Source organism: Manacus candei, unplaced genomic scaffold (genome assembly GCF_025592945.1).
Source record: "Manacus candei isolate 608988 ecotype Guabito, Panama unplaced genomic scaffold, ASM2559294v1 h1tg000047l, whole genome shotgun sequence".
In the NCBI taxonomy this organism is placed as follows: domain Eukaryota; kingdom Metazoa; phylum Chordata; class Aves; order Passeriformes; family Pipridae; genus Manacus; species Manacus candei.
Window position 1 is genome coordinate 2,943,166 of NW_026138095.1, and position 15,908 is coordinate 2,959,073.

The 15,908-nt window shown below is 40.1% G+C and overlaps 1 protein-coding gene across 4 annotated transcripts in view; it reads right to left on the reverse strand.

Moving 5' to 3' along the window:
* CEP112 (centrosomal protein 112) overlaps window positions 1-15,908 on the reverse strand; it is a 155,433-nt gene that overhangs the window by 32,979 nt on the left and 106,546 nt on the right. For all 4 annotated transcript variants that reach the window (XM_051797644.1, XM_051797643.1, XM_051797642.1 and 1 more), the window contains 2 exons: window positions 10,433-10,495; window positions 6,667-6,816 (listed from right to left, as the gene is read on the reverse strand). In XM_051797644.1, the coding sequence (XP_051653604.1) occupies window positions 6,667-6,816; window positions 10,433-10,495 (213 nt within the window). The remainder of the gene's footprint in view (window positions 1-6,666; window positions 6,817-10,432; window positions 10,496-15,908) is intronic.

Sequence of the window (15,908 nt, forward strand, 5' to 3'; positions counted from 1 at the left end):
ACAAGCTGTGTGGGCTTATGTCAGTATTACTTAACACTTACTACTAAGAGTGTTTTCTTTGCACCTTTCTAATCACCCAGGACCTCTCAGTGTTATTACTCCTATCTTGTCAGTTAAAAGCACTGAATTTTATGGCTGGTTTGGGATTTTTTTTTTGCCATTTTTCCACTGCAAAATTAGTGTAGTCCACATCATTAAAAAAACCTTATAGTTTATCTATATGTGACTTTATGTTTTATTATGCACTTATAGAGTGCATAATTTGGAGACAGGTGGCGTCCCTTCTGGGGCTAAAAAGGAATAAAAAGGACTTCATGAAGCAAAGAGCCTTCTGGAGGGAAAATAAAACACTAAGGACAACAACAACAATGCAGGAAAAAGTAAAAATACCAAGTTTTAAACCTGTTGGATAAATCTGGACTGCAGTTCAGAGGAATAGGCAGGCACCAGCTCTAGCCTTTTATAAAACTTGTAAGTCTGATTTTGCTGTTGGCCATGGTAAGTTCTTCAATGTGTTAAGACATGAAAAGTCAAGAAAAATGCCAGAGTGCAAAGCTTGCTGCAGGAAAAAAAAGATGACTCAATTCTTTGTCTCACAAAGCATGTCAAAGATATTATAAAGTACTTACAGATGCTCAGCCACTCGCATTGCCTGGCTGGCCAAACATCTGAAACCCTGTAATTTTGAAGAGAAGGTACTATGCTTCAGACAATGGAATAATTTCTGCAGCAACAGGAAAAGAGATGTGATTTTTGAAAAGAAGAGCAGAGTTTTTAAAATCAGAATTTCAGTTGTGATCAGTAACCATCTACCATTAACACAAAAGTCAGCCTATTTTAATTACCATTTATAATGGATGTGTCAATACAGGCTTTTTAAAGATAACCATGTGATGGATCAAGAGACAGAGCACAAGCAAGTGTTGAAAAGCTCAGGGCTAAACCCTCATTTCTGTAACAGAGAGAATTTGGGTGAAATTACTACTCACACCAACAAAGGCTGTGAAAAACAGGTGCCTCAGAGTTTGGACCCCATGTAAAAGAGAAGGTAAATCCATAAAAGACCAGCAGATTTAATTTACCTGTTCTTTTGGAAGACACGACTTCCTCTGCTGATCAAACAGAACAGAGGAAATTATGAACAAGATAATGTTATTTGCCTGGTAAATTTTAATGCCTGCTTTACAATGCTAAGCTGCAAGTGTTGGTGCCTTGTAATTCCCTGCTAATAAAAGACACTGCAGAGTTATTTGTATCATTATAGACCAAAGTCAGCCACAAAGAAATAAAGACCCAGGAAAAAGGACTCCACGTATTTAACATCAAGATGGTCCCTTGCAATTCTTTATGTCACCATGCCAAGTGGTTTATCATGGTAATGTTTAGCCACAAAAGCAATTAGAAGGATTTGAGGCCCCTCTGGAGAGCTTTGTGACACACACATCTCTGAGGCCCTTCGGTGACTGACAGAACTTGGCACGTCTGTGGCCATCCAACCATCACCAGCAGTGATGCATGTTCTGACCAGATGTCTTACAAGACATGAGTCAGTGCCAGCAGTGAAATGCTGACCTCCTTTTTTACAGGCACTGCTAGCTAAAAAGAAAATAAGACCTCCATCAAAGCTAAAATAAAAAAAAAAACGCAGTGGAATATTTTTAAAAAGCTTGTCAATAATGTGGGGTTTGTTGACAAAGGTTTGCTCTGCAGCTTTCAACAGTGTTCAAGGTTGCAGTAGTTAATTCTCAATGCATCCTGGGGAACAGAACAAGTCAAGACTCCCTTAACAAAATGTCCTGGAAATAACCTCTCTCTTCACTTTACCCTCAGTTTTACATTTTCATTTATTGTTTTCACTAAGCTTTTAGGGTTATTTTCCTCCCCTAATTAATGTCCTCTGTGCTATCAGTTCCACGAGGTCACAGCCTTCTGAGCCACCAGGACTTACAGTCTTAATTTCCTTCCATCTTTGCCACAAACCTTGAACAAAGTCAAGGTTTTACCCTCCACTGTCTCACTTGTAAGACAGGACCAAAAATGCTTCTTGTCTAGATCAGGGCAGTTTTGGTTGTGAGCTCTCTGATGCATCTCCCCCCTGATTAATCACTAATAAGGGCATCTAAACCACTGAGATTTACTTTTGCTTGGGACTTTGAAACCAACAAATGAGAATTATTTAATTCTTACTAATCCCAACACTGACTCTTGCAGAGTGCAATGCTGGTATTCCAGAAGGTGTTTTCTGGAAGACTAAATTCCTCTGCAGAGCTGCAGTCAACTCAGTTAATGTTCCCATAGCTCTGATGGGCCTTTTAATACAAAATATTATTTGTAGCTACAAGTGAAATTTGCTAATAAACATGGTAGATAGTAAAATATAACAACATGCAAAATTAGCTTGTTCTCTGAATTTTTAAAAACATGGTTTTTCTGTTAGAGAGATTTGTAAACACCTTCAGTATATTTTGACAGCTACTTTCTGGAAACAAAGATATCAGGTGCCCTTAAGAAATGTTCTGAATGCTTTAAAACAAGGACTGACTTGAGCCCAACTATAGCAGAGCGAGTACTTTTTACACTTGCATGGAGGAAATTCTCTATGTTGATAAAACCCTTGGTACTTTGCAGAGAGGAAATTATCCTTTTCCTCCAGGATACAACAGCCTCATTAGAATAGAAATATATGAGGATGTTAAGAACACTCAATGCCCACGGAGGCCCAGACAACTTAAAACCAGAAGTTTTCTCCTTTGTTCTGCTATGGCTATAAAATACACTTTGACTTTTTTTCCCCTCTCAACATAACAAAGCAAAACAACTGCTTCAAAATTTTTCACATGAAGGGGAACAATATTACAGGACATTCTTTCCTAGAAATCTTTTAAGTCTTATTTATTAGCAGAATTAATCAGATCATAAGCTGGCTGACAAACACAGTGTTGAAACATGTCATCTTCCAACCATGTTTTCCTATTCAAATTTTGGTGTTAATTCTGGGATATAACAGAATCCTAGAATCTGTAATAGGAACCAAACAACAAATGTGGTTCATCTGGCAAAAAAAGCATCATTTTCCCCCTTTTCTGTTGTGGGTTCGTCACTGTATGTTCTCCATCATCCATTTCTTTCCAGAATCTACTTTTTGATGTGGAGTCCCCACTTGGCCATGAACTTCAACATTAAAATGCTCTGAACGTGTTTTGCAGTTCCAATCCCAGGAACTGTTTTGCGTTTTCAATCCCAGAATCCAAAAGAATTTCATATAAAAACCCCAAACAACTAAGGCTGGGATTTCATAAATAACCTCAAGGTATCTCTGTGATGCCATAAACTTCACGATGCTGCCCAGTCCAACCAGTAACAAAAAGCAGCAGAGAAGTTGGGTGAATTCCCTACTTATTTGAATCTATCAAGCTCCAGGTTGCTGTGGGTAGATCACTACTGGGATGCTAAAAAATTAATTTAAATTCATCCTTCACAAGTTTCCCCCCCCTGCAGTGACCAGCGAAGCTCCTGCAGACACTGCCAGGAGTTCAGCACCCAACCCAACTGGAGGGTTCCTCCTGCAATCCCAGCCTGGAGCACCACAAATGGGATAACAGACGTGGCAATTTAAGCAGCCTTTCCAAACATCTGCAGGGCATTAATACAGCTCTGCTCCCAACTAATCCCATGGTCCAGACCAATGGTTCCTGATGCCCGAGGCGTGTGCACACCCCAGGTGAGGCACAGCACAGGGACCAGGTGAGCTGGGCTGGATTTGTCCCTTCCCAGCCCCCCTGCAGCATCCTTGGGCTCTGCTCCAAAGGATGCAACTCCTGGCAAGTTCAAAGCAAAGATATGTTCCGTGGCACTGAAGGATGAGCTGAGTTTTTGGGATCAGACAGACCACTGGTACTTGGAGCTCTGCCACGAGACTTCACAGCTCCACAGCAAAGGGGACACCTTAAAAGCCGTGAGAAAGGAATGTGATGAGCCAAAATTTTATCCTGATTTTAGGAGTGATGACAAGTTTTACTTGCCCTTAGGTCAGACTAACCATGGCCTAACACAGAGTGCCAAGGCATTTAACTGCTGGTCTCAAACTGACCCAAACTGAGGCCACCTGAAGCCAAAAAGTGTTGTCAGATTGGGTTTTTAGGTTTTCAAAAGAAGCAAAATGTTCTTAAAAGTTTCATTTACTCTTTTTGACTAGGATTTAAGATACTGCTTAAAAAAAACAACAAGATGAAGGAGATGGATACAATTGTGCAATAATAACAACTCAGAAACCTTTAACTAGCAAAGAGAGTCAGGAATTTGAATTAACATCAAAATCATGTATTATGGCATCCACATCTGGATATCACTTTACTGCCTAAATCCAAAACTTCTCTGAGAGCCAGTTGGTTGCTGTAAAAATGTATTTCTCCCTTTGAAAGGAAATAATAATTGGAAGGTCTTACAGGAAGCCACCCAATACCAATAGAGGAAATTGCAAACTGTTCCTCAATGTTAGTTTAAATCAATGTTATATTTAGCAAATGCCTGTTTTTTAATGATAGTATTTTCAATAGCTTATACTACATCGAGTCTTCTCAAAGGTTTACATTATATTAAGAATGGCTTTGTTTTTAGAATGTTTCTTTAATCATCCCTCCAGGTCTTCAGCTTACCCTGAGTTAGATGTTATTCCCCATCTCCAGGACATCCAGGATTCCACTTTCACCAAAATGTTTTGGCTTTTTTTTTGCCTCAGGCTAATAAAAAGCAAAGTATTTCTGCATATGCTTGTCTAGAAATATGTGTGGTTCTTAAAAATACACAGTTTACCTTCCTAAGAATTTTTTTGTTTGAGTATCTGGATTTCAGTAAATTTCCATTAAATCAGTGGTTTCAAAGGAAGATGGTTTTTTTTTTTTAAAGTACAGTATTAATGATACTAAACCAAGTTCAAGAACTCCAAACAAAACAGCTCCTCCAATTTCTTCCCCAAGTTGACAAAATCTTACAAAACATACTCCTAGCACCAGCCCTAAAAACTCTGGGACACTGCTCAGAAACCCTGTGCAAAACTGCCCTGTGGTTTTTATGGATTTCATTATGTTGTGAGGTAATAACATCAAAATTGAGTTTATAATAGCTGATTTACATGGAGAAGGATTTCATAGGACCTGTAATCATTAGTGTTCAAACACTGGTGTTACCAACAGCTGAATTACTCCCATTGAACTTAACTTAGTTTAAGTGAATCCACAAATTCAACAATAGAATTTGCACCAGAAGACAAAAAGCTGGTAAACATTTTTTGAATGTGTTACTCAAGAAGGTACCATGATAACTTGAATTACAGCATATTTTTGACTCTGTGGCAGATGATTCTACTGTCACAGGGTTTCTGTAGATTTAGGTGGCCACTGGAAAAGTGGAGAACTACAAATAGAACATTTTCCTAAGTGGCAAAAATTCCCCTGTACCCCAAAGTAATGTGATTTAACTGTGTTCTATTGGCAGAGTTCAGTGATTAAAAAAACCTACCTTTGGTGATTCAATTTGGAGAACAGATTACAGCCAACATTTTTATGGTTATACCTTTGACAGGAGAGACTAAACAATGATCAGAAAGAAAATTCTGTTCCTCAACAAACACACAAATAAAGGCAGAAATTTTCATGGAGGAAAAAATAATAATCATTAAATAATTGATGTAAGAAAGTAAAGATAGTAATGACAACCTAATGCAAGTTGTTCAAATATAGAGGACAACATTAACTGCACCATAACCCAACATCAGACAGTTTCAAGGTGCAAAAACTTCCACTGTATCTTTTTAGCACAAAAAGTTTAACTGTATGAGTTCATTTTTTTCATGAGTTTCTAGATTTAATAATGTAATTCTTTGGGGCAAGTAATGGCTTTCCAAAATAAAAAGGTAATTTTCTTCTTCTATACAAATTTTCATGATGTGTTTTTGTTGTCAATCTGAGCAGATTGCTTGTTTCCAAACTCTTCCATTGCTCTTTACTACTGTGAAAAGAAAAATGTTTAGAAACTGTTCCCAGGATTCTCTGCAGCCACTTTGAATCAAGGTGTCAAAGCAGCAAGAACAGACTCAGGCTATTCAAACCCAGCAGTCTCTTAAAAGAGTTGAAAAAGGCCCGAGAGTGCAATTCTGACGCAGAATATGCAGAAATCTAACAAACAAAAATACAAATACTTCATTCCATTCACATTTAGTACAGACTTTGCATATAGTTTTCAATGGAAGCTAAGAACATCCTTTCATAGAATCATAGAATCACTGCAGCCTTAAATCTGAAAGCTGAGGATGTGAAAACCAAGCTACAGGTTGTGCCATTTTGATGCCTCACCTTTATTTCTTGAAGTCCTCAAAGCACTGTTTAAAGGTGATGAAAATACGCTAAAATATCAGAGTCAATATTAAAAGAAAGAGAACAGGAAAGACTCAAGTATTTGACTGAAGTGGCTGGATTAGATTTGCCCAGTCCATGTGTTTTATGCCCAGGATCAGCTGGAGGAAAGGAAGTTTGAGTCATCAGCTACATCAAAGTCCAGCTCCGGTGCCCAGACTGAGCAGGAGCGATACCTGCACTCATCTGCCCGCTGCAGAACTTTTAATTACACTCCCCCAGCCAGCAGAATCAGGGATTAAAATCCCCAGATTACCTTGATTGCTCTGTCATTATCTGTCATCAGCTGCTGCTTCTCATCTTCCAACTTCTGTATAACTTCCTGGAGCCGCTGCTCCGCCACAAGCTGCTGCCGGCTGTTCTCCTCTGTCAGGGAGGAAATGGTTGTCTTAAGTTCAGCTATGACCTAAAAAGAAAACAGCAGGTTAAATCTCCCTTCAGTGAAAGGCATGTATTTTGCATGTTTTTTATGCTTGGTACAAACATGGCACCGGCAAACTCTGCTGTGCAAGCTAAATATTTGGAATTACCATATTGCGCCCTAGCAGGCACAAAATTCCACGCAGAGAAGAGGAACATAAGCGAGGCTGGAAACGACAAAAATCGCTGAACACAAAATATTTGGAAGGGTTTTCCACTACGACATTCCAAAATATTTACTCATGAGAACAAAGCACATCTGTGATGTTCAAAAACCGAGCCTGTTCCCAGCCTGCCCCTGCCCCGAGACCAGGAGGGAGAGTTTGGGCAGCTCGTTTTCCAGAAGGATGTTTTACAGCTTGATATTGCTGAGAAGAAAAACGCCCACATTTACATACTGGGCTGAAATTTAAATGTGATAGCGAAATTTCTGAGCTGCTGAAAGGAGCAGATTCTCCTTAGCAATACAGCAGGGACCTGATTCCACATCCAGGACCCTTAAATGAGACCCTTAAATGATTCACTCGTGATTTGTTGAACTGTACTTGTTCCACCTTTTTCATCACTGGGGAAAGTCATAACTAAACCTGATCCTTTAGGCATATTTACAGAATTTTATACTGACATGTCAGCACCCAGCAAAGCACTTAAACATGCAGGAGAGTCACTGACTTTAATGGATATATTCAAGCTTAAGGTTAAGCTGCTGTAGCAGCATAATGCAGTCTAATTCTAAAAGCACTTTAGCCCAGAGGAAGTTCAGGGAGGGACTACCAGAGTGCTTAGACTCTGTATCTGCCAGGCCTCCTCACTGGTAGAGAAACATTTGACTATACTAATTACATGATTATCTAGGAAAAAAATAGTTCTAAAACACTACTAACAGGCCAGGGCTAATGTAATAAGAAATGTGCTACAAATGAAGGTACAGGAATCACTGGGAAAGGGGAAAAGGACTGATTAAAACCTGTTATAAATTTGTTTCTCTGTTTTACTACCAGAGAAATCCCAGGGAATAACACAGATTATGAGATATTTCTTTTCCAAAAGAAAACACAGATTAAAAAAAAAAAATACACCCAAAACATGAAAACCTATAGTACTTTGTGTTGTCCCACTTTGTCACTTCTGCAAAAGAAAACAAAATAACAAACCCTTCAACATAAGACAAATGTGGGATTTAAAGCTTTTCCTGGGTTAAGACCCCGGGCTAGCACAGGAGCTCTGAAATAAGGGCAAGGAAATTTCAGCATGAATTGATGAAGAAAGATCTGCTTTGTGCAGTGCTTTTCAGAGCAAAAAAAAAAAAATCCAAAAAAAAAATCTATTTACTTTGTATAAACTTCAGAGGAAATTTCTTGAAATCTCTTCTCTGTGTGGGTGTTAAAAGTGAATGTTCCAAGAGGCCACAGAGAGTAAGATTAGACAGATGTTGTCAGCAACACGACCACAAGAAACATTGTGATTGACCCATTATTAATAGTGAGCTACAAAAAAAAAAAAAAAAAAAAAAACCAAACCCAACTATGTTCAAGTAACTTTAGGGATTTGATTTAAATCCAGAAAACTAAAGAAATTCAGACATCAGGGTGAAACTGCTTTATGGTGCCAAATGGCCCTGACAGATGATGTACGTGTTGTGTCTGCCCCAGGAAGTGCCAAGGTCCTGGTCACGGGTCCAGTTCTCCCCAGTATTGGTTACAGCAATGCCCTCCTTAATAAAAAACATGTCCCCCAAATTTTTCCATTTTGAGACTATTCTACAGGCCAATAAATTTCAGTGTGACAGAATTTATTCTGACATTTAGGTTAAAGAGTTCTTACCTCGCGCTGCACCACCTTGGTGTTCCCACTGCAACAATTAAAGCAATTTCCCTCATCTCTTGTTTAAAAATTCATAAATGCTTAAATTATTCCATTTATTCTTTAAGGAATGGACCAAGAGTCATTTTTGTAGTGACATTATCCATTTCCTGCTATTCAGGTTCAGATGGAAAGATAAAAAAATAGAAGTTTTTTTGTTGCTGTTGTTTCTTTCTTTATAAATAAGGCTCCCAAAACTCACTAAAAGGCATTTAGGAGAGAGAGCATTCTCTCTGATTTACCACAAAATTATAGAATTGCTGTGGGTGGAATGGACCAGCTCAAATCAGGATCACCCAGAGCTGGTTGCTCAGTATCATGCCAAGTCAGATTTAAGGATCTCCAAGGATGGAGACCCCACAACCTCTCTGTATGCAAATAAATGTGTAGAAAATACATGTTAGGTTTTAGAAATGTAATATAAGACATATTTAGCAATGAGTCTGATAAATGCAGTGTCAAAAAATGCAGTGTGAAAAAGTAACAGTCCAATAAATGTCACCAAAAGAATTCTGGACAAGTGTCTCAGCAAATGATTCTCAAAGGAGTTGAAAATGAGTTCTAAAACATTTTAAAGTGTTGGTAAAACAGTAAAGTTTGCAGTTTCTTGTTATTGTCTCACTGGTCACTTCTGTCTAGTTTAGAGGCTGCTAAACCCTTCTTTGTAGTGTTTTTATTGACTTTAAAAGAATATTATGAGACTACTGGCTGAAAACAGAGTTTTCAAACCCAGGTAGACGTTCAGCTGTGGCTGGGAGGAACGAGGAGAATGACACCTCCACACAAACCCTCGTGGCAATTTTCTTATTATTAAAAGCTTAACTTCTGGTTGCATCTCCATCATTTTTCACACTTCAGTGTTACCTGTCAGTCAAACTGAAAGGTGAAATATTTAAAAATCACCCCGTCTTACCATTTTTAAGTACATAAGTAAATTCAACATCGTCCGTGTTGAAATACCACTCTGAAGAACAAAAATTCGAGTCAAAACCAGTTTGCTTTTAGGACACTGACATTCCTCAAGGTGTTTTTTCTTGGGCAGAAGTGCAGGACTGGTGAGGAGCAATGATAAAGATGAAGATGACACAGTTGGGGCTGTTGTCCCACCATTGACTGCCCACGTGACACCACCTTTAATACAGAATGCAAGCCCTGGTTGTGCAGCTGCTCCTGGTTCTATGAGATGTGCTGGTTGATGGAGCACCTCACCTTCCCTTCCCACTGACTGAAGGAGGACTCAGTCCTCTTGGGTCCCCAGGAGATGAAAAAGTAGATCAAAAAGATGAAATTTAGAACTCAGAAAGACCCCACCTGTTTTTGCTAGTCAGCTTTAAGCTTTGTGGGTTTTGAAAGGTTAAAATCTGCAAGAAAGACACTGGATGGAAACTGGGATACAGTTAAAGCTTCTCTTGGTTTAGGGCTAGAGATGAGAGAAAGGTTCTTCCCCCAGAGGGTGGTTGGGCACTGCCCAGGCTCCCCAGGGCAGTGGGCACAGCACCAAGGCTGCCAGAGCTCCAGGAGGGTTTGGATGATCCTCTCAGGCAGGGTGTGGCTCTTGGGGATGGTCCTGGGCAGGGCCAGGAGTTGGACTGGATGATCCTTGTGATTTGCTTCCAGCTCGCCATGTCCTGTGATTCTGGTTGTCAAGACCCACACTCAAGAGCAGAATTAATTCCACTTCCCACCAAGTCTCCAAACTCCACAGACTCGCTGCAGGCTCCTGTCTTGTCACCACCTACCTGCGAGGATTTAGCCAGTCTCTGACTGTACTCCTTCTCAGTCTGCTTCAGTCTGCTGCTGGCCTGGAACACACACAGGAGACAACCAGCTTAGCTCAGAGGAGGAACGTGTACAGACACTTTGCCACCGACCCCTCGGCTTGGCACCTCACCCACATGCCTATCGCCGAGCGCCGGCCCCGCGCCAGCCCCAACGCCCTTTTGTGGCAGCCAAAAAACCACAAGGGCTTGGCTTTGATCTCGGGCCAACTATTCATCACTTAAAAGAGGGGAGAAACTGTACCTCTGCTGCCAATTATTAGAAAAACATAAAGACTTTGCAGATTAAAAAAAAAAAAAAAAGGAGAGAACGAGTGAGTGTGAGAGAGTGTGTGTGTGTGTGTGTGTGTGTGTGTGTGTGGCTGGGGAAGGAGGCAACACACACAAATGAGTTTATCAGGGTGAATCTGCTTCTGAATGGAGGGGAAAAATGAGGAGAAAGTCCCAGGCACAGGCTGCCAGTGCACAGCTTCACATATCAGGGCTGTGTCTGCAACTGTCTTTTGTCCCATTGCATGTCCCTTCTCATGGAAAGGTGGGGATTACACTGAAAATCGACCCAGGATGCAGCTGAACCAGCTCTTGGACATACAGCTCTTTCCTTCTCCCAGCATTTTTTTCACAACTCAGAGAATAAAACAAACAGAGAACAAGGCTGCTTTGTCATATCACAATCCAGCAGGCAAATATTTCAATAACTGCAGGAAAAATAGCTCTTAACGTTTCCCCCCCCCCCCAGATAATTTAATTGCAGAGATAATTTGATAATAACGATATTAATACAAAAATAAATTCTATTTCATTTCAGGACAGAATTCTGACTTGTACTTTTCCTGCAGCAACCAGCCCAGCCCAGCCCCACCACGCTGTCCTCAGGTGAACTGCTGAGCGCTCTCGTCTTCTTGGCTCTAAAACTCCAGGACAGGTGTCTAAGACAAATATTTTCTTAGGGGGGACAGAACATTACGCAGCTGAGTTCTGAAGCAAATTTAAGCTGATTAAGTTTTCAAAACCTATCTGACCTCCTGCTCAAACCTTTGATCTGTCGTCCTTAGTTTTCCGGCACAGCATCCAGCACCCAAACACGGCCCCCGCCGCTGCCCCGTGACTTTGGGGGACCCCAAAGCCTCTGAACCCTGCCTGGATCCGGTTTTAAGATCGAAAACTCCATTTCTGCAACCCCCAGGGATTTCAGTCAAGCAAACAGTTCTTATTGATTTCACCGGGCTATAAATTTCGGAGCTTAAGGCTGCAGAGTGTGGTAGGGCTGGAATGATCCCCTGCAATCCAGGCAGCTCTGTAAGGTGCAGCTTAATGTAAGTATATTACAGCCAGTTCAAAGGAATCCTCCACTTCACATGATGTGCCACTGAAGATCTTGAATCCCTTCAAATTCCAAGATTATGAAACATACGGACATCTCTAGTTCATGTGTTTGTTGGTACCAAGGAATCTACTCAAATTACTAAGACTCAGATATCAAACTTCATTTATCAATTAACAAATTTGGTAACCTACCACCATAATTTGATAACTTACCCCCATTTTTAAGAACACACTTCAGTTGTTTTTCATTATAAATAGAGATAATGGCACCACTTGTTGGTTTAAAACAGCATATAGAATAATTCTGGAGCACCAGACAAATTAAATTTCACTTTTTCTACACTTGTCATTCAAAGTGTGCCACAAACACAGTGAGGGCAAATCATGGGAGTGCATAAATAAAACGTGTGGTGACACAGCAGTTAACCCAGAGAGCTCTGTCCTGCTCCATTTCTCTTTGTACTCAGCTGACCAATGTTAACACTTTTCTATTGTATTGCAGTCCAGTTTCAGATGATGTTTTACCACCACTGCATAACATAAAGTGACTGAAACTGTCAGTTTATCTTTAGGGGGGAAAAAAGCAAAAAATAAATTACAGTAATAGTATAAATTACTGTTACTCCCAGAAAGGGAGAGACACTCCTCAGCAAGGCACTGCAAGATCACGTTACAGCTGCTCTCGCTCAACTTGCCTGGGGTAAAAGTCCTCATCCTTCATAGAAGCAGCTTTATAACCTCCTGAACCCAGAGAAGAAATCCCAATAAATAATAAAAAACCCACTCATAACTTCCATAAACAAACTAGAATTTGTTTGTTCACACTGAGTAGAACCAGGCTGACCTCTGAGAGACACGACAGAGGTGACCCAAAGGAAAGAAACGCTGAATTTCGGTGCTTTATTCCTAACTGAAGGCAAAGACAGTATATCCCACCAGTTTACTTAAAGGGAGTTGCAACATTTTACTTTACAATGGCTTTAACAAATTCCAATTAGCAAAATATTTTATAAGTTGTCTCCCAGCCATCAACAAACCACAGATTCTTGCATTCACTTGCAGCCCCAAACATCCCTATTTGAGAGGTCTAAATTCCAGAGGTACTGAGATCCCAAAGCTTCCATTGGAGATTGCACAAGGATTGGCTCCAGCTGTCTAAAATTGGCTATGGTAGCTCTGTGGCACTAAAACCTATGGACACTCCCTTCCAGTACCTAAAGAAGGTTTACAGGAAGGCTGGAGAGGGACTTGTCAAGGGCATGTAGCAATAGAACAAGAAGGGAATGGCCTTGAGCTGAAGGAGGGTTAGATGGGATAATAGGGAGAAATTATTCCCTGGGAGGGTGGGGAGGCCCTGGCACAGGTTGCCCAGAGAAGCTGTGGCTGCCCCATCCCTGGAAGTGTCCAAGACCAGGTTGGACAGAACTTGGAGCAACCTGGGCTAGTGGAAGGGGTCCCTGCCCATGGTAGGGGGTGGGATGAGATGACCTTTAAGGTTCTTGCAACCCAAACCATTCTGTGATTCCTGCTGACTCCAGCTTTTCTCACACCTGTAACACCTGACAGGTCTTGCATCATCACAACCCACACGAGCAGCACCAGCACAGCTCTGCAGAAGGCAGAGTTACAGCCCACAGGTTCCAGCACTGCTCAGCTGAAGAGATCTGACTCCTGGGGATGCCTGGGAGCCCTCTTCTCCACTTTGTCTTTTATTGCAGAAATATGAAGCTTCTCCTTTTTAAAAACCTGTGACAAAACCAATTTAATCCCTCTTTACACAGGCTGTTGCTGTGCAGCCACAGGAGGCACAAACCTCCTTCCCTGTGGCACGTGCAGCTCTGCTACACCCCAAAAACCTGTTTACTCTTTTTTTTTTTTTTTTTAAGGAACGAGTTCCAGCAAAGTAAACACACACATAGCTGTGTACAGTGAGCTCTGGGGAGGATTTATATCCCATTTATGCTGACAAGTGAGAAGGTTCACCCTGGCCTGGTGCACACACACACAGAGCAGTTTCCTGGGCCCCTGCTTTTCCAACCGGCTGCTCGGCTCACGAGTTGCTTCTGCGTTATTTTAAGGGCATTCCCTCCCTTTCAGGTTATTGCTATTTCAGAAACATAATGAATAAGAACCCAAGTGCAAGGTGAACATTTGGAGGGTCAGCCAGCCTTCATTAAAGCCGAGCTCTTTTTATAGCAATGGGCAGCGCTGCAAATCCAGTTAATGGTCTGGAACCGGTTTTCTGTGTGCAAAAGGTGGCTGCTGAAATTCCCACTTGGCAAAAACTTGTCAGAAGCATCAATTGTAATATCCATTTTTGTAATGAAAAAAAGGTTTAAATTGGATAAGCCATAGAGGAATGCCACCGATTCAAAAATTAACTTCTGTTTAGTTTCACACAGTTAATACGTATTTTAGCTAAAATTATCTGATTATGACAATTTAACATGCAGTTATTTTGTATTACAGAGTGAGGACTTTTGCATTAAAAAGATTATGTCCTCGTTACAGTTAATTGGTTTTAAAAACCAACTGTAATTCTTTAACAAGGCTTAAAGCATCATATTGTGGTTGCTGAGCAAAACTGCATCGACTTCAACAAAAAATTTCACATAAAAATTAAAAATGGTATTAGCACTACAGATGTGGTGTCTGAATTAGTGGGTGCTACTCTAATACAGCCCCTTTTTCATTTTCTCCTTTCATGAAACTGAGCAGAATTATTAAGAACAAAAGAGTAAAGGATCTATGATGGGACCACACTGCAAAAGCACACCTTGTTCTACCCTAATTACAAAGTATTTATATGCTATTTTTAAGGTATAAGGTGTATTTGAGGGGACTTTTAATTTAAGTTGGATGGGGCTTGGAGCAACCTGGGCTCGTGGCAGATGTCCCTGCCCATGCCAGGGGGTGGAACTGGATGAGCTTTCAGGTCCCTTCCAACCCAAACCATTCTGGAATTCTATGACATGGTTTAGTGGCAGTGTTGGGTTTATGGTTGGACTCAATTAACTTAAAGGTCTTTTCCAACCTAAATGATTCCATGATTCTCTATCTTCATAACTCTCACTAGAGGGTTTTATATATATATATATATATATATATATATATATATATACACACAACCATATTTACTAATAGTAAAGCATATTTTAAGAACTTCTCTGTTTAGGGTACCAGCTATGAAAGAATCATTTTTCAAAATGTCTGCAACTAGATTAATGTGGCCATACATAAGCTGATCCTCCATAATTAGTTAGATAAAAGTGTAAGCAAACTTAAAAAAAAACAACAACAAAACCCAAAAAAAAGGGAAAAAAAAGGAGGAAAAAAATCAAAGGGTGGGGGGAAAAGAAGAAAGAAAACTTGCTCCAGGGAAGAAGCAACTGTTCTCTGATGTGCAGCAAGGAATTTAACATCAAAGAACTAATGTAAATGGGGCCCATTTACCTCAAAAAACAACACACCACTCCACATTCTGGAATATTTCTATTTAAGTTTGACAGCATTATGCTTTGTACCAAAATTCAAGATTGTGTAATTTGATGGATGTCAAAAGAAAATGACCTTCAGAAGGGCTAGCAGTGGCAATTTCTGTTATTAAGTATGTTAAAATTCTCTGTGGAGTATCTGTTTAAACTTCAGAGATGAGCAGATCACCTTTTAAGTTCATCTGATTGTACATAAAAATTCCACTTTGACCTCAAAGCCTGAAACATGTATTTTTCTTTATGTGCCTCTAATACTGACAGTGGGTGACTTCCTACACCAATACTCTTGTTCTTCCTACTGCTCTTCCCATTAATCAGATACCAAATGAAAGCTGAATCTCTGTTCAACACTGCAAACAGCACATCAGTTCAAATATGGAACTTGAACCACCCAAAAGACCATTAAAAGTAGCTGAATATCCAAAATGATGTTAACAGAATAATTAGTCAAGTACCAAATGACTTCAAGGGTTTTGAAACTGAATGATAGAAATCCCCAAATCCTATTAATATTCTATTTTACATTTCACTTTTGGAGGTCTATAAATCTTTTCTCTTTTTTTTTTTTTTTTCCTTTAAACATACATCTTTAGGAGAAAAAAAAAAAAACCTCTCAT